This window comes from Pinus tabuliformis, chromosome 3_1, assembly GCF_031772625.1.
Source record: "Pinus tabuliformis cultivar Carrire ecotype Pingquan chromosome 3_1, CPIR1, whole genome shotgun sequence".
Lineage (NCBI taxonomy): Eukaryota > Viridiplantae > Streptophyta > Pinopsida > Pinales > Pinaceae > Pinus > Pinus tabuliformis.
Window position 1 is genome coordinate 295,397,394 of NC_142301.1, and position 19,116 is coordinate 295,416,509.

At 39.2% G+C, this 19,116-nt stretch overlaps 1 protein-coding gene across 1 annotated transcript; it reads left to right on the forward strand.

Moving 5' to 3' along the window:
• Positions 1-10,863: 10,863 nt before the first annotated feature.
• On the forward strand, positions 10,864-15,015 carry LOC149186944 (uncharacterized). Its single transcript, XM_089409508.1, has 2 exons — positions 10,864-12,227; positions 12,975-15,015. The coding sequence occupies exons 1-2, from the start codon at positions 10,864-10,866 to the stop codon at positions 15,013-15,015; spliced, it is 3,405 nt and encodes a 1,134-aa protein (XP_089265634.1).
• The last annotated feature ends 4,101 nt before the right edge of the window (positions 15,016-19,116 follow it).

Consider the following 19,116-nt stretch of genomic DNA (forward strand, 5'->3'; position numbering starts at 1 on the left):
ATATTCATGATAGTCATGGGCTCTGACATCTGATACATCTCATCATAATCACATGCCTAGAAGTTTGCAAGCTTCATCCTACTAACATTACTCAAGGTCATTGTCTCGGGATCAGTGTGATAGATGATCCAGTGTATCATGTCCGCGCAAGGGAATGTGGGGTATTTTCATGCAATCCAGTACAAGCCAAACTTGTGAATGTTCACATACACCTGACGGTCTTCGAGGTCTTCCTCAAAAATTCCTTCAAATTCTTCATTGACCTTTTGCCACATGAGTTTGATGTCCTTGTCTATAAACAACTTTGTATCTTGATAGATTGATAGACTAGAGGACACTAGCTCAACTATTGCTCCAGGTGCATTTCTATCAGTGTCCTATGATCCCGCTCTCTTAGAAGCCATTGATCCTATACTTCTAAGAGGAAAACACCTGAAAGATATGGAGACAAGCAACATTCATGGCAAGACATCAGTAAGTGAAAACTAAAGAAAATTCGGGGAATGACATAGCACATACTTCAAGAATTTATAGGCAAGATTGCGTAATTTCTTCTTGGAGGTTAGGTGACTGGCTGCCAGAACTATGCAAAAGGCAGTCTGGGCTATCTGGGAGGTAGGACTGGCTGATGGATTTGCGCAATGTGCAATCCAGACTGGCCGCTAGGTGCTGGTATTACGCAATGCACAATTTTATCTAGGAATGACTGTAGGTTTAGGGACACCATTGCACAATTTTTTGGGGTAGCAGTCACTGTCCCTCGAAAATCCACAAAACAATCCTAGAGGACAGTGTCTATGCAGAAATTCACATTTCTGGAGAGGAAGACAAAGCCTCCCTTCCCCAGATTGTGCAATTCTGTCTCGGTGAAGGTAGAGTCTGGGCTAAGGTTGGCCAGACTCGCCAACGGGAAAATGAAAGCAAATATGAAAGCAAAGGCATGGAGACACTAAGTGAATGTAGAATTGATTGACAATACATGCAAACATGAATGAAATATTTAGTAAACATATCAACATGCATGTGCGTGAAACAAGTCGTCGAATCAATGACCATTCATGCAAAACAATTTCATGCATGCGACAGTAGTGAGATATCAATGAAAATGGAAATTGTGCTACGAGAATCTAGTATACATGTAAACAATAGAAAGAATTAAAATAAATCAAGAAAACAACACTCACAGAAGCAAAAACACAAAAAGCGTCAGAAATGCTGAAAAAGAAAAGTTGAGGCCACTTACTCATGAATAGCTGAGCTCGATGTGTCGAAGAGTCCTTGATGTGCTGTGGGATGTCAGAGATCCAAGATCGATGTGAAAGAATGAGCTTTGATGTGTTGAATAAATAAGTTTTGAGCTCGTGACGCGCAGCCACAAACCTAGGAAAAAGAAACACTTGGAGGAAATTTTCTAAAGAAACTTTCCATGTAACCTCCAGTTGCTGAAAATAGCTCCCTGAATCATGGGATGCGTTTTTCATGTTTCCTTTTTCTATTCCAAGAAAAAGCAAGACATGAATGCAAGTCAAGTTTCCTTGGTTCCGGGTGGAACTAGTCAACCCAAATGCTCATGCATAAATCTTCTCAACTGCTGGAAGGAAATGCACATTTCTGGCAGGGAGCTCAGCTAGCTACCGAATATATTTGCGCAATTTCTGGGCAGAGCAACTAAATACTACCCAGATTTGCTCAAATTTTGGGATGAGTAGCCCTAATAAGGAAAATTGTACAATTTTCACTGTGAGGGTTGACTGGAAAAATTGCGCGATTCTAGAGCCCACCAGGATGCCAGACAGGATTGCGCAATTTCTGGAGGCAAGGTTGGTTGCCCTCTAGAATTGCACAATTTCTTTGGGGAGCTACTCAGCTTGCAGTTGGACCGAGTTTGGATGAAGAACCTGTGAGGGGAATGCATCAAGCTATGATTGACAGGCTACCTCTATGCAAGAAAAGCACTGAAGCTTACGTACTTGATGAAGCAATACAAGATGATCTAGAAAGTTGGTACGGGGACTCCAAAACGAAGCTAAAGCAAAATTTTAGAGGGTGGTTGTAGCCGCTACAACACTTACTTGTGGTTGTCAAAAAGCACATCATGGAAAGTCATAGATCCAAACTAACATACCTTGGTCTTCCTTTCATGGTCCAGTTTAAGGACATCATCCTCAAAGAGGTGCAAGGGGAATTTTCTTCTTCACTACCACTTACACAATATCATTTTCTATGGATATTTCAACTATAACTAATGAATTTATTGAACTCATGGATCTAAAAATATCACTTCAACATGCTCAAGAATACAAGCTCATCCATCATCACATATATGTTGAGTAATTACTAGTCATAAATTTGTGGAAATGAATAGGATGAAGGGATTTTCAAGGAATCATAGATACTCTATTTAATTTCTTTTAAAAATCATTCAATATTAGTTTGTTCCTTTTCTCATATCACATATCATCATGTGTTCAATGATATGAATCTAGAGATTGACATCATCTAAAATTTTGGATTGGATCTTGGTTTAGGCATTTGAAAAATTAAAATAAATCAAGAAGGTTTCCACTTAGATTTTTTCCATCAGAAGAAAATATTTTTGCAAATGTTTTGGATTTTCGTAAAATACTTTAGGATATAGGATATGAAATTTATTATTGACTCTTTGTGCATGAATAAATGATATAGTACATAAATGAAAATAAATGTAATTATTGATGTTGACATCCTACAAGGATTTTTTGTGGATATAATGCTCTTGGAAAAAGTAGTTTTTTTTTAGCCTCCAAAGGCTTAAGAGCACTTTATATAGAAAAATACTAACCCATCTTTGTTCATTATCAAACTGTGAAGCTGAAGGTTTGGATGCCACAATTTTGTCTTATAACCTCTGAGAAGCCCATTTTCAATTCTCTATTCATCCTAGGACCCACCTCCCAATAGATTCCTTAAACATAGTTTTGGTATTCCATCTAAAGGAAATGTAGGTTCTGCTAGTGTTAGAGGAATCATTTGAGACAATTATTAGAAACTAGTGTTCTATTCATAGATAGTATGGGATGTTCAATTAAAAACACAACTGAATTTGTAGTTGTAAAGAATGGATTTATTATCTCATCATTGAAAGCCTTCTATATGTCAGTTATGGATGGCGATTTTTAGGTATTCATATCAAGGGTAAGGAAATTTATCAATGGAGCGTCTCTAAAAAAACTTACCACAACTAGGGATTGGAAAGACATATCAAACATATTAACCATTTGGTCCATATGATTATAATCATTATTCCCTTTCACATCAATAGAACAAGAAATAAGGTAGTAGACCTTATATCCAACTTTGGATGTAATAAGATTCATCTTCATCTTTGTGCAAGATAGAAAAATAATTTATTGGAGGAATGGAGATAGAGTCTTATTGATATGAAAAAAATATAGATAGACTCAATTGGAGGTGGAAGAATATGAAGAGATTGATAGAACTTAGGGGAAGTTTTGTAACAAGCCAAATCAAGCAATTCCAATCAATCTAGCCATTCTAGGCACAGTTAATATTTCCACATCCTCATAATAGTTTTCATTAATTTATGTCTTCTTTAATCATCTTGGAATTTACAAGTAGCATGGTACAATGTTTTGCGTAATGAAGTATTCATTAGTAGATATTGTTGTATGTATTTGCATAGAATATGGACATTTAGGATTAAAGACATTAACTTTTTTCATTGGTCTCATTTACAATCTAGCTGACTATGGAAAAAGGATTTTGATGTTGTGTAATTTGGTATGAATTTACTAGAGAAAATCTTATTTAAAAAAAAATAATGATAGAAAACTTTTGAAGGCATATATATTTTTACTAGTTTACTTATTAATTTATATGATTTTTTATTAATTTTTGTTCATTGCTTCAAGCAAACTTGACTTGGTCAAGTTATAGGTAGTTTTTCAACTCTAGGTCTATGAGAACCCATTTTATTAGCCCATTGTATTCATATGGAATATAAACTGTTTGAAGGGGGAAAGACTGCAGGTAAATGTGTTAGTTAGTGTTGGTGGGTGAAAAATGGATGTTTCTAACTATTTTTTTTGTTTGGTGGGTAATATTTTAAAAATTACTATGATAATCTTTTCCATATCATATATTTTAATATTAAAATTTTATCATTTTAAGTTTACATTGTATTAATATAAATTAAACTAGCCTAGGCCCATATTAAATTTGAATGCATGAAGCACTGAGGTGGATCAATTCTATCAAGGTGCATACCTTTCCTCAAAATTTTCACTCAAAAAATAGGTTTGCAACTTGAGGGCTTTGATCCCTCTTAGCACTTGATAGATCCATAGTTGAGATGGATCTATGCTATTGTAAGAGGCACTCTCTATCCTAGCATGGAAAATGCATTGTAATGTTATGTTATGTAAGTAGGTACAATTTAAGGTTTTTTTGTTGTAGAAAAATAATTTCTACTCATATTTCCCTATATCATGTGAAAGTAAAAAAAATAATATGAGTAATGAGTGAAAACACAAACACATAGATTTTATGTGTCCACAACATATAGTCGAAAAAGGGGATTTGAATGATCCATGACAATCACTATATTTCTTTCCTTAAGAAAACATTAATAAAATGGAATTTCATTTCACTTGAGTCACGAAAATATAGAAGCAAGGGAAAAATCTCGTAGGGATAACCAAGAAAATGAAAATCCAAAGGGATCACTACCATGATATTAAAATTCCAATGATTTTGGATAGATAAGGGAGACAAGAAATCCCAAGAGTAAATATTACAGGCAACCCATAAACCAACCTAAATAAGGCTTTTATAAATTAAAGAATATCTACCCTAGTGCAGTTTTCATTATGTTGATAGGAACTTTCATACAATTTATTCTACTTCATTTTCCACTAATTGGCATCCAAAGTTAGTGGAAAATAATAAGAAACAAGCTATTTTACACTATCTATAATTGCAAGATCTAAATTAGGGTTTGGAGGAAATGATGAAGAACATCTAAATGGATTCGTTTTAAGAATATTTCAAGTAGGAGGATGAAGTCATCATCAACCTCTAAGTAAATTTCACACTAAGTAAACAAAACCCTTTTCTTTGCTACATAACAAGTTAATAGATTTGGCTCAAGTGATATAGATCTAAAACTTTTAGTATACTTAATTAATTAAATGATAGAAATAAAATGCAATCAAATAACAACATTAAATCAAATAGAAATAAATGATTGAGTGGCAAAAAGATGATGCACATCATGGGAGTGGTGTGGGGATCTACTCACGAGAGGAAATATATACCATTAACACTAAAATAATTTTACAATCACAAGATGTATCCAAGTTGCTTCTCCTTGAAACTCTTTCCACTTAGCATTCCTTCAAATTCAATGATCCTAAATAATACTCCTACCTTTAGAAAGTAAATTGAACAAATAGAAACCAAAACCAAATAATAATTTCTTAATTAATACATAAAAATAAGGTTTAAAAATAAATATATAGAGTTGACTATCTGACACTATTTTGATGACATATAAATTTGAAAATTAGAAGGAAAAATTCTTATATCTCTAATCTTATACAATATGGACCTACATAAAAATATGAATATATTTGTATGAGTTTTGAGGAAAAGATTTAGCTTCTCATGAGAAAGTGTCGATACACCTTCAATTGAAAATTATTTGGAGGTCTTATGAGTAATGTTCGTTTAAAAATATGTGTAATAGTTAAGTGGTTTGTCAAGATTTAATTTATATAGAATTTTCATGAAACATTTATACAGATACACGTGTTTATTTTGGAATAGGGTGTTCAGAATTTCAATATAATTATCATTAATTATTAAGTGAATGGTAGAGATTTAAACTGTATGGGAATACTCTAGTTAATAGCATACAAAAATAAAAGGTTGAAATTTATATCTAGAGTAGTTATGTCTTTTTTCTATTTAAATTAAATTGATTAAATAATTTTAAAAAATGTAGCAAGAAAGGCTCAATTTGACTTTAGCCTTAGTCAAATTCAGTAAATCGAATTTCCACATCAGCAAGACAACTTGCGGTACTTAACTTGTGTGACATGGATCTTTCCACTTAGTTAGTTCAATAAATTTGATTTGGAGGGCTTGGAGTTTAGTTAGGCATGTGTGATTACTAAATTTTAGTAATCTAGTTTAGTCATTTTCCGTTGTATTCAATTAACTGACCTATAACTATTGATAGAGTTAATTGAAGGTCAATGGTGTATTGGGACAACTGTCTAAGTCAAAGATCTATTGATTAACCGATCAATCAACCCAAAATATCTAGTGAATAGAATGAATTCGAATTCCTAGTGTTGATGGTTTTTCTTATCTCATGTCTATGCATGTTTCTGTAAATTATGATTTTCATTCTGCATATCAGCAGTGTGGAATTGTGCCTCTTGTTTTTAGGCTGACATCTTGAGAAGTTTCAATTTGCATCAAATTTATACATGGTATCGAAGCCCTAAAATGACATTAGAATCAGTATTTTGAGTTTTCCCTTGATGAATTTTGAATCCGCAGCTTCATTGCAATAGTTTTTCTTCAAGATCAGTAGAATGTATTTCAATGGCCTAAGACTGGAGTATGCCTTGGAGGGTAGCATGAATTTCACAATCCAACCAAAATAATGGCAAGATAAGAGACTTGAGAAAGAAAAAATGCTTCCACTACCATGAATATGGGCATTATGCAAAAAAATGTCTGCACAAGAAGTCTACGAAGAAGCCTTCAAGAGGAGCAATAGGTGAAGAACTGGGTTCACAATTCAATTTATACTTCACCCTAATATCATTCATTGAAAACACTATTATGGGGATTGTTTGGTACCTTGATTTCGATGCCTCGTTCAATATTACAAGGTGCAAGGAGTTTTCTAGTAGCTTGGAGGAGAAGGATCTCCAGATGCCTATCGAAACGAGGGATGATGGGAGGTATAGTGCTACAAGAATTGGTGCAATCACCTTTGAGAGGGAGAAATCCTCTCCTCTTCACCTAAAAAATGTTATGCTTGTACCTGGGTTGAAGAAGAACCCAATCTCTATTTTGGTTTTCGAGGATTGTGGCTATGATGTTATTTTTAGTAATGGAAAGCCTTTCTGAGACACATAGATACTAGGCAAGTGAAGTAGAATGGAGTTCGAGTCAAGAACCTATAAAAACTTAAGGTGGGAGATTGTTCTACATTAACTATCAAGGAAGAAAAAGTACAGATTCAGGATGTTGGAGAACTCTTGCATGGGAGATCGGGTCATTTACGCTATGGTTCTTTAAAAATCATGCAACTAGTTACCACAGATATTCCTAGAGGCTCCCTTGACCAACATGATGTCTTCAAGGGTTGCAAATTGGGGAAATATTTAAAATACACTTTGAATGTATGAGATAGTAGATAAGATGCAATCTTGGAGCGAGTCCGCTATGATTTTATTAGACCCTTTTCTACATTCTCCACAACAAAACATAAGTACTATTTCATTTTTATTGATGATTTCTATAGAAAATGTTGGATATTCTTGGTGCAAAAGAAGTCTGATTTTTTCTCAAAATTTATTGAATTCAAGGCATTGGTTTAGGAGGAGTTTGGAAAGAAGGTGAATTTTTTCACATTCCTTCGAGGATTTCTATGCGAGAGAATGTATTCAAAGACAATTGATATCGCCTAATAACCCACAATAAAATGGGATAGCTGAGAGGAAGATCAAGAGCATGGTGGGTGAAGAAAGGGAAATGTTGCATGATCAGGGGATGCCATTTCATCTATGGGCAGAAGAATGCAACTTAATAGTCTACTTGTAGAACTAGAGTCCTCATAGAATACTTGGCATGATCATATCGAAGGAATATTATTCTGGGAGAGAGCCTGAAATGTCTTATTTTAGAATTTTTGGAGCTTCAGTTTATTTCCATGTCTCAGAGGATTCAAGGAAGAAACTTGAGCCTACAGTAGATTTGGGAGGTTTTGTAGGATACACTAAAACTCCACAAAGTTACCGAGTGTATTCAACTTCATTAAGGATGATAGTTGTGAGGAGAGATGTGAAGTTCGATGAGGAGAAGGATATGAGATGCTCTTTGGAAGAAGAGCTAAGTATCCCACAAGAGAAAGAGCTTATAGCTCCAAAGGAGGATCCTTGGGATGAGCTTTAGGAGGTTCTGGAGTAACCACATGAAGCAGAGTAGACAGGAGGCAAAGTGGAGGCACCCACTCAGCAATAATAATTGCACTAGCTACATGGATCTCATGGCATATCTCATTGTGACGAGGCCTTCTTCATTTGCATAAGTAGATTTTCCACCTATTTGGGTCGGTGCCATATTTGAATAATATGAATCCATCATGAATAAAAGTGTATGGGGAGGTGGGGCCAAAATATAAAGGACATCAATGGTTGGATCTAAAGGTATATAGAAAGTGAAGCATGCAACTGTTGGGAGAATCGAGAAATACAAGGTTAGATTTGTGGCCAAAGGATTGATGGGCCTCAAAATTAGACATAAATTAAGGCTGATGCTTTTAAATTAAAACATAAATTAAGGCATATGACCATACTTCAGCACATTAAACCTTTATTTTGGTATTAGATAAATTATTTTTAACTTTAATATATTCATTAGGAAGGTTTATGAATAATTGAAGAGGAAAAGATGGCTCTGAAATCGCCCGGTCAGGTTAGCGCTCGCGACGGGTTAGGTTAGGGTTTCTCTTGTACTTTGAAGCTACAGTTATCGCGCTCGGGTCTCCGTTTTCCGCTCTCGCCGCTACTGCAGACTCCGCGCTCCTTTCTCCGTTACAATGCGGCTGTAGGCTTCAATGGTTTCGCGCTGTGGGACTCTTTCGCCGTGACCTCCGTGACCTCCGTTTACTTATCTGTGGCGGTTTACATTCTTAACCTGGCTCGGTCCGTTAGCTGTTACTGCAACCTGTCATTTTCCCCGGGATTTTCTATTCCAATTAGGTGTCCGCCGTCCCGAGGTGCAGCTGGCCATGGAGGACTTGGAGGCCGTAGATTATTCCGCTGACCCATTGGAAGGGGTCTCCATCTGGCGCACCCCTTATGCCACATCAGAAGGTATGTTTAATCCTGATTTTCCCGGAAATTTCTCACAGTTTTCACCCGGTGAATCGTCTAGGGCACAGCCTGTGGTCCTCCCGGATGAGCCCCCATCATGGCCTGCCCTTTCCACGCCGCCTTACTCTCCGGCAACCCTCGGTTTTGTTTCCGGATGCCTAAACCCTAACCCTGGGTCGGTTCCCCCGGTTGCTAGCTCCTTATCTCTTCCACCGTTTAACCCTCCCCTGCCTTCATCCTCCGCCGGTCTCGCTGCTTCCTTTGGTCACCATTCTGGTAGTTTCAATGCCGTACCCCCGCTTTCGGGCCCCCCTTTTACATCTAGTTTTGACATTCCTATCTCCCACCAGTCCCCAGCCCCTTTGAATGATACAGCCCCGCCTCAGGGACAATCACTGAACCCTCCACCTGCTCGCGGCTCTAAGCGGAAGTATAAGTGTTTCAAATCCAAGGAGGACGACATTTTTCTCAGACTCGAAGAGGACATTCGGTGGGGAGAATCGATGGACTTTGCAGATCGGGTCTTGGTCGGCCGCATCAGGGGACGCAGCTACTCGGTGGCACAATTGAAAACCTGGGCAACTGAAGTATGGGGACATCATTTGGTGAACATCCCTCATGTGCAGACTTTCGTGAGGGGATGGTTCGCACTGAGGCTCGCGCGTGCCGACCACACAAACTGGGTTTTGTCCTCATACTGGCATTTTGAGCATGCCCCTGTGCTCCTCAAGAGATGGACACCCTTATTCGACCCTGAGACGGAGCAGATAGGCATTGGACCAGTTTGGATTCGGCTTCCGGGTTTACCTCTTCAATACTGGTCCGAGGATATATTCAAGCGCATTGGAAATGCACTTGGTACTTTCATGGGCTATGATAAATCTTATCATCAGACTGGCATGATGGCTTATGCTAGAATTTTAGTCAATATGGATACCAGAGGCGGGCTATATGAGCACATTACAATTCAGTGGAGAGACTCTGCTCGCAGACAGATCATCGATTATGAGGGCATTCCCTACCGCTGCCGCAGGTGCCACAAAGTAGGGCATCTCTATAAGGATTGCCCTCTCCTCCGGAAAGGAGCTGGGAAAGGTAAAGAAGCTGATGCAGTCCCTCCCCTGGAAACCTCCCCAAATCAGCAATCCTTTCAGCATTCGGGGCCTCAGATGCAAGCACAAGAAGGAGCTGTCCCACAGAACTCTCCTGCGGTCGCTGATACTGACACTGCCCCTGAGGCACCTCCTTCTACAACAACACCTGTTCATTCAGCACAGCCGGAGGACTCTGCGAACTCGGGTATGTCTTCATCTCCCCCTTCTTTGATATCTCATGCATCTTGCACTGCATTGGGCATATCTTCTCCCCCTTCATGCTCCACTCCCCTTCCCTCATTATCTCAGCCCGATCCGCGACACTCTTCCTCTCACTCTCCCCTTACTTGCTCCCTCCCGCTCCCGCCGCCATTGGCCCCCCCTCTTTTGATCACATCGACGCTGGCTTCCCTCTCTATCCGATCGACTCAGTCATCTCCGCGATACGCTCTGCGATCTCGGATGAGGGACAAGGGTCCTGATGCGGTTGGCCTTGACTCTATGAGCATCCCCTCCTCTCTGAAGACCTCCCGAGGTCGACCTTCCCGTATCACAAAAGCTAGGCATACAGCCGACGAAGAGGTTGCCCTTGGGCGACAACAGACTATTTTTGGGGCGCTTAGAGCAAAGGATGGCCCTCTTCCCCTTCCCCCATGAAAGTTTTATCCTTTAATTGCCGTGGTTTTGCTAGTTCACCAAAAAAACTAGCGCTCAGGAGGCTGCTTACTTCGACTCAACTTGATATTATATTCCTGCAAGAGACTCTATGCCTGGCTGAACCCCTCACTCTCACCCTCTCCTCTTGGCTCCCTAACTGGACCTTCCACGCACTGGATGCAGCTGGGCGATCTGGAGGATTGGCTATTGGGGTCTCAAACAGGGCTGTGGATATTCAGAACCTCTGGGGGGGGAGGGGATTCATAGGTCTTGACATTTTTGTCCACTCTATCGAACGAGACCTACGCATTATCAACATCTATGGCCCTTGCACCGATCGTGTCAATTATTGGAGATCATTAATGGCATCTGAACTTCTCCAAGCTGAGAACATCATACTGGGAGGGGATTTAAATTTTTCCTTGGGCTATTGTGAATCATGGGGGCATATGGCACAGATCGACTCCCTCTCTGAAACCCTCTCCACCTTAGTAGAGGATCATAAATGGGTGGACATCCCTTCTGCTCGTTTACAATACACTTGGTCGAATAATAGGAGTGGGGAGCAGAGTTTAGCCAGGAGACTCGATCGTTTTCTTATCAAGGAAACCCAGTACAATCGCCTCCCCAGAATACGACAATGGGTCGGATCAGGTGGCATATCCGATCACAGACCTATCTTCCTGGAGGCTGAGGACCTTAATCTCAAAATCAAGAGCCCCTTTAAATTTAACGCCTCTTGGCTCCAGGACCCTTCGTATCTTCAGCTGGTCCAAAATTTCTGGCTGAACAATCCCATCAGGGAAGAGGAGGATCTAGCAGCAGGCTTTGTCAGAAAGCTTAGGGAGCTAAAACATATCTCTAAATCTTGGGCCCACCAGAAGCGTATACAAGATAACCTTATTCTGAAAGAGGCAGAACAGGTTATTGAGGAGTTTGAAAATGCATCCTCTGGGACTTTCCCCTCACAGGAGAGGAAAGATCAGTACGCTTCACTAATTGCAAAGCGCACACAAATTCTGAAGGAAAGGGAAGAGAGCTGGAGGCTTAGGAGCAGGGCTATCTGGCTCACTGAGGGAGACAATAATTCTAAATTCTATCACAAATTCGCCAATGGTCGCAAAGCCATCAATACGATTTGGGAGCTTAAGGATAACCAAGGCCATACTGTTACATCACAACCGAACCTGGCAAGATTGGCCACTGAACACTTTCGAGGTATATACTCTGCTCCTGGGGATATAAATATCTTGGAAATCATGAGAGTTGCTGAACTCTTTCCCAGATATGTTGAACAAGATGAATTGGATGAGCTGCAAAAGGAAGTAACCATGGAGGAATTGGAAGCAACTCTCAAATGGTTTAAGAAAGATAAGAGCCCGGGCCCAGATGGATGGACCATTGAATTCTACATTGCTTTTCTTGACATCTTGGGGAATGACCTTCTGAAGATTGTGGAGGATAGTAGGCGACGAGGCAGGATATCCGCAGCCATCAAGACCACATTCATCGCCCTCATCCCCAAATCCGATGATCCGTCTTCCTTCGATGATTTCCGGCCCATCTCACTCTGCAACTGCCTCTATAAAATCATTTCCAAGATTATCTCTAACCGCCTCAAGCCCATCCTCTCGCAACACATCTCCCCTGAATAGTTCACTTTCCTTCACCACAGATAGATTCATGAAGCCATCGCCACTGCTCAAGAGCTCATGCACACCCTGCAGATCAAAAAACAAAAAGGAATGATCCTTAAAGTGGATCTCTCGAAGGCTTTTGACAGAGTAAACTGGCTGTATCTGAGGCTGCTGCTTACTCATCTTGGTTTCCCCTATGACTTCATCAAATGGACAATGAGCTGCATCACTGATGTATCTTACAGTGTTTTACTCAATGGGGAAGCCACCCCTTTCTTCACTTCTGAGAGAGGGCTTAGACAAGGATGTCCCCTCTCGCCTTTGCTATTCCTGCTAATCATGGAAGGATTAAGCAGAATTATCACATCAGCCAGGGAGAGACATCAAATAACAGGCATCAAAATGGTGGACAACTTCTTCCTCACGCACCTGTTATTTGTTGATGACATCTTGATTTTCCTAAATGGCAGCATTGGCGACTCCACAACGCTTCACAACTCTTTCCTTCTATTTCAGCAAGCCACGGGAATGAAGATTAATGAAAACAAATCCACGATCACCATGGTGGGCTGCTCCATACAGGAATCTGCCTATATCTCTCAGCGTTTTCCCTTTGTTCTTATGAATCTGAAGGATGGGATAAAGTATCTGGGTTTCAGACTAAAACCATCCGGATATAAGATTGCAGATTGGTTATGGCTAATTGCAAAAGTGGAAAAGAGGCTCCAGGTATGGTACCATCGATACCTCTCACACGCTGGCAGATTAGTACTCATCAAAGCTGTTATTGAAGCTACGCCAGTCTATTGGATGGCCCTAGCCTGGATTCCAAAAGGCATTCTGAATAGGCTACAAAGTATTTGCTGCAGATTCCTTTGGAAAGGAAATCAACAGGGGAGACTTTTTGCTTGGGTCAAATGGGACACCATTGCCAAGCCAAAGCGTTGGGGCGGATGGGGCATCAAGAGATTGGATTCCTTCTCCAAAGCTCTGGCTGCTAAGCTTGGCTGGAGGCTACTCACCTCAGATGGCCTCTGGTCACAGGTGGCTTACGCTAAATACATCAAGCCCCAATCCGTATTGGATTGGATTTGTACCCATCATGGCACCAATCATCAAATCTCAAATATCTGGAAAGCGGTCATGGGTACCTTACCTCTTCTGCGTGAAGGCATCACCTGGCGCATAAAGGAAGGAAACGCAGTACGCATCGGGCTGGACCCATGGGTGGGATGTGGAAATGCCCACAGATTACCTGCTGAATTAATTCGACACCTTCAGGATAGAGGCATTACACACATCAAGCATATTGGAGACAATGCAAACTCATCGTTCCTACATCAAGCTTGGTTGACCGCACAAGCTCTGGAAGTACCTGCTCAATGGACAAACGAATGGACGGAGTATACAAGCGCACTATCTCAAGCACATATCAGGCTCACTGATGGTCCGGATGAAATCATATGGGCTTTTGCCAAGCATGGTGTCTATACACCGAAGCTTGGATATCTAAAACTCATGGAACCTTATAAGCCCCCGGAAATTCAACCCACCTGGAAGGCTCTCTGGAAACTTAAGTCAGCCCCCCGGACGAGACTGCTGATGTGGAACATCCTATTCGATAAAATTCCCACTGGCACCAATCTCATGAAGCGGTCCTTTTATGGACCCTTCCGATGTCACCTCTGTCATAACGCAGAGGAAAGCACCGAGCACTTATTCCTCTCCTGCAGATCTTCACAGCAATTCTGGCAATCTCTTACATCGCAGATCCCGCTATTAAAAGACTGGCAAGGCAACAACCTCATGGATGCTTGGACTACCTGGTGTCAAAATCACTCTAGGAAAGCTAATAACATGCCACTGCTGGCATTTTGGGCCATTTGGATCGCTCGGAATCAGTCTATTTTCAATCTTAAAGCCCCTCATTGGCCTACTATCATTCTCCACACTGTTGCAGACTACAATATGCTACCTGATGAGGATCCCCCACCCCCGCCCCGCATCCTCAGACCTGTACCCATTGACACATCCAAACCTTGGGCTTTCTTTGATGGCTCGGCTCAAGAAGCGGGCTGTGGGGGAGGAGCTATCCTTCACCTAAATGAAAGGCATTGTTACAAGCTACAAATCAACCTTGGGAGAGGCACTAATAATTTTGCTGAGCTATGCACCGCCAAACACATCATTCATTTTTCTCTTCATAAGCATTGCAGACACCTACAACTTTTTGGAGACTCTAAAATTGTTTGTAATTGGCTGAATGATGCATCCCATTGTTATGCATTTACTTTGAGGCATATACTTGATGAAGCAAAGAGATTAACAGCTGCTTTTGAATCCTTTATCTGCCAACATGTATACAGGGAGCATAACACCATTGCCGACCAGCTCTCCAAAGAGGCCGCACATAGAGATGGAGAAGACTGGTTGATACAGGAGGAGATCGATGGCACATACTACCAACATTACCACAGACCTTTTGACGACCTCTTGGACGCGGGGCTGTGAAGCCCACATTATATCAGCACCGTTTTTGTTTATATATATGTACATAGACACTATCCAGATATGTCTACAACACACCTTATTTTGTTTATACACAGTATATATATTGCTCTCTGCGAAGAGCACAGTCAATTTTTTGATCTCTAATAACTTAACAGTTTTATTATTTTGGAAATGCTCCCTGCGTGGAGTCATCATGGACTGCTCTATAGTTATTTTTTGAACTCTGATAGGCAATGATACCTACATATGAATATGCTACGGCATCTGCAAAATGTAATTTCTTAACTCATAATAGAAATTACGACTTTTTCCCAGGGGAAAAAAAAGAATAATTGAATATTTGTGCCTAATATTTTTTTTTTTTGTGGAATATTATGAGAATATTTGGCAGATTATGAAGAGTTGGAGGAGGATATAATTTAGGGACTTGTTCCCTACTACTGGAGGATCAATAATAAATAATAAGTCAACAATATATTATGGAATTATGGCACAAATTTTGGAACTCCAATGATTGAGAAAATCTAGGAATGTGTTCCCTACCATTTAATGCAAATTCCTAGTATTGGTGACTACATCCACTAATCAAGGGATTTAGGTGGGAAAATATTCCTCCATTCATGGGGAATGATTCCTAATCATTTTTTATAAGTACCAAGTCAAATTTTCCTATAGGGTTATATTTTTTCATTAGTGTTATTCTGGAGAGAGCTTGTATTTTTGTAGCTCCATTGTATTTTCTTGCAAGAATGTAATTCTGTGTAATTCTGTTGATCAAAATAATGAAGATTGGTGTCATGTTCAGCTTCTAATATTTTCCTCCTCCATAGGTCTCTAATTTTCCTTGGGCTTGGCCATCCCAGGAACCTCAAAACCCTTATGTATCATTTTCTTTCCTTCTTTTCATTGCTTATTCACATGCATCTCTAGTTTTTATTTCTTCATATTTCTGCATTTAGTATTAATAATTCCTTGCTGTAGGATTGAGTTAAATGGTTGATGTAAGTTATTTTTCGGGATCACAAGCATTATTTCATCTTTAGAAATTATTTTGAAGTTCATAGGAATCATTAAGTTTCTTGGATTAGTCTTCTTATTCCCAAATCTAGATTGGTGGACCTCCTTTTTAGCAAAGAACAATAATTTTATGCTATTTTTTAGAGCATCCTAACGAGCTTAAATTGAATTGATTCCACTTGCATTAGATCAAAAACATATTCTATTTTATAAAACAAATTACCCCATTTCATTTTCACTTGATTTTGTTAGGCATTTCTTAGATTTACTAGCTCACTAGTTCTCAAATTTCTAGATTTTGGACTAGTAATGTTTTCTATTCTTTTTGCATCGGTTAGCATAGGTATTTTTGAGTTATTCCACTTGGAATAGGCACCTAAGACATCCTAGTTAATAAAAATAAAATCCCATCCAATTTGGATTTGATTTTCTTCATCATTAAACCCTCACCAATGTCATCATTTCACAAGGAAACTTCTCCAAGCTCTTTGTGCGAAGCCATCCATCTCTTGACTTTGGTTTTGAGTTCTGACTGATCCTAGGAATTTTCCCACTCCATTCCACCCATCAAACACCTTTCGTAGGCCTCTCTTCACCTCCAACACCTCACATTTTTCTCTCGGTTGTATCTTATAGGTTCACTATAATTCCTATAGGATCATCCTATAGGTTTCTCGTACATCTTGTAGGTTTTCTTGAAATGGCCAGTTTTGAGGCCAAATTGAGAAAAACCCTCTAGGAAGTCACAAAAATCCTCCCAAGGGTATCCCACACCATCCAACCATCTCCTAACCTTTCCATCCAACCTCCAACATCCTTAACTCACCTACCACATCACCAAAGGAAATTAGTTTGGATACTTGATTTTGCATGAAAAGACAAAAAGACAAAAATAGATTTATTTCAGTCCATTTACTTGCACATTAGTGATTTTTTATGCTTCTTACTTCCATTCTTATATAGTAGCATTTGGTTCATGATAACTTAGCATTATTGCAAACAATAGTTTCTTGGCAGTTAATTAGGAAATGGTGTGATTTACGATTGAATTTCCATCTCTTTCCTTACGCTTTCTTTCTTGCAATAGGTTAAGGTTCCATTTCGAACATTTCATTTTCTGTAATTAGTTTAGGATTTGAGTTCAGTACATGCACTTCATTACATAATGACAACAAAGGAAGCACAAATTGTATGCTACACATATAGTGCGGAGACCTCTTAAGTTTGTACGAACTGTGGGTTGATAATTAAAGTTGGTAGCCTTGCGAGTTGTAGCATTCTTGTTGCAATACTGAGGCTCATCAATTTTTGGCGTTGTTGTTGGGGAGGTGTCAAGGTATGCATTTTTTTCTTCCCTAATTGGATCATTTCTTTTTACTTTTTGCAAAAACAAAAAATATTTTCATTAGGCATATTTAATTTCAAAAGTAGAAAATTGCATTACATTATAGTTTTCATTCAATCATAAAAACAAAAGCAAAAAATTCTCCAAAACCAACCCACCCCCCCCATGGTGTAGTAAGAGCCATATCACCATTCACTTTTGGAGGTAGAAGAAGAACATGGAAAAGAATGTAGAAGAAATGTATGGAGATGATGACAATGAGGAAGATCCTCTAAGATTTCCCATTCAAGATACTGATGGTAGTGTGCACATGAAGAACATCCCTCCCTCTTTGAATTTGAGATTGCTTGTAGATTTTATGGTTACTTATTAAAAACTAAAAAATTGAGATTGTTTCTGGCAACTTTGAAGGATAAAGCTCTTAAATGGTTCATGTGTTTAGGGACTAATTCAATAAGATCATGGAATGATATGTAAAAGATATTAATAGAAAAATATAAAGATCATGATATTAAAGAAGAAATGTTTAGAATGAATCAAATACAATATGAGAGTCTAGAGGATCTAATAGAGAGGTTCATGTATAATTTTAGGAGGGAAAACTACATCATTTAGGATCTGACACACTAGAAACCCTCTTACATAAAACATTAGGGATGAGTGGATTGATCTCCTTAATCTCATAAGTAGAGGTGATGTATATCAATTACCATCTGAGGAAATTTGTGAAACATGCCAATACATATCAAGAGGAAAAGCAAGAGTAGGTAAATCAACATCAAGATCGGTAAGTCAAGCTAAACTTGGAAATTTATTTGATGACTTTAAAGAATAAATTCTTAGCAATCTAACCAAACAAGTAGAAATATTAAGAATACACAATGAGCATAAAGAAGATTTTTTTGTTGTCCATGCATAATCACATGATGTTAAATGTTGCTCCTCATTACCAAGGTTGAAGGCAGTTCACCAAGAGGACAATGGAGCAAGTCAATTGCCAATGCAGTAATGTTATGTAGCACCAGGAGGAGCATGGCAACCTATTCAGCCTGATATGATGCAAGAGACTAATTCACAATTTCAAGCTTATGCACATCCACCTCAAAGTAATTGGAACACACCCTTTCCTTGGCAACATTGGTCATCTCAACCCCAAAACCAATCTTGGCAACAAGGTTGGCAAGGAACTTATGTGAGCCATCCACAATATCCTTAGTATTTTCCTCAATATCTTCCATACCAAACTCCATGTTATCCTTACCATTCACCTCCACCACAACCCCAACCCCTCCACATCCATCTCAAATATACACTCCCCCTCAACTACCTTTACCACCATTTCCAAACCCACACATTGAAGTAGCTCAGCCCACTTACAATGCTCAGGTACAACATTTCCAAACAAGTCCTCTTGAGCTTAGTGGTATTCACCATAGCTTAGGAAGATTATTGCAGAAAAGAGATTATATGGATATCATTGAAGGACCACATATAGAAGAAGAAGACTCAAAAGAGAAGATCAAAGAACCATGGGTTGCATTTGATGAAGGGCAGACAACAATATCAGAGAGTGAGAAAGATCCATCATGGTTACCATCAAATCCTCCATGTATTCAAGAGATCAATCAACAAAGAGAGAAGTCTTGAAGGTCATGGTAGAAGAAGACATACAAGATGATCTAAATTAGCAAGTGGACCAGATGCATCACAACTATATTGAAATATGGTTCCAGACAGTC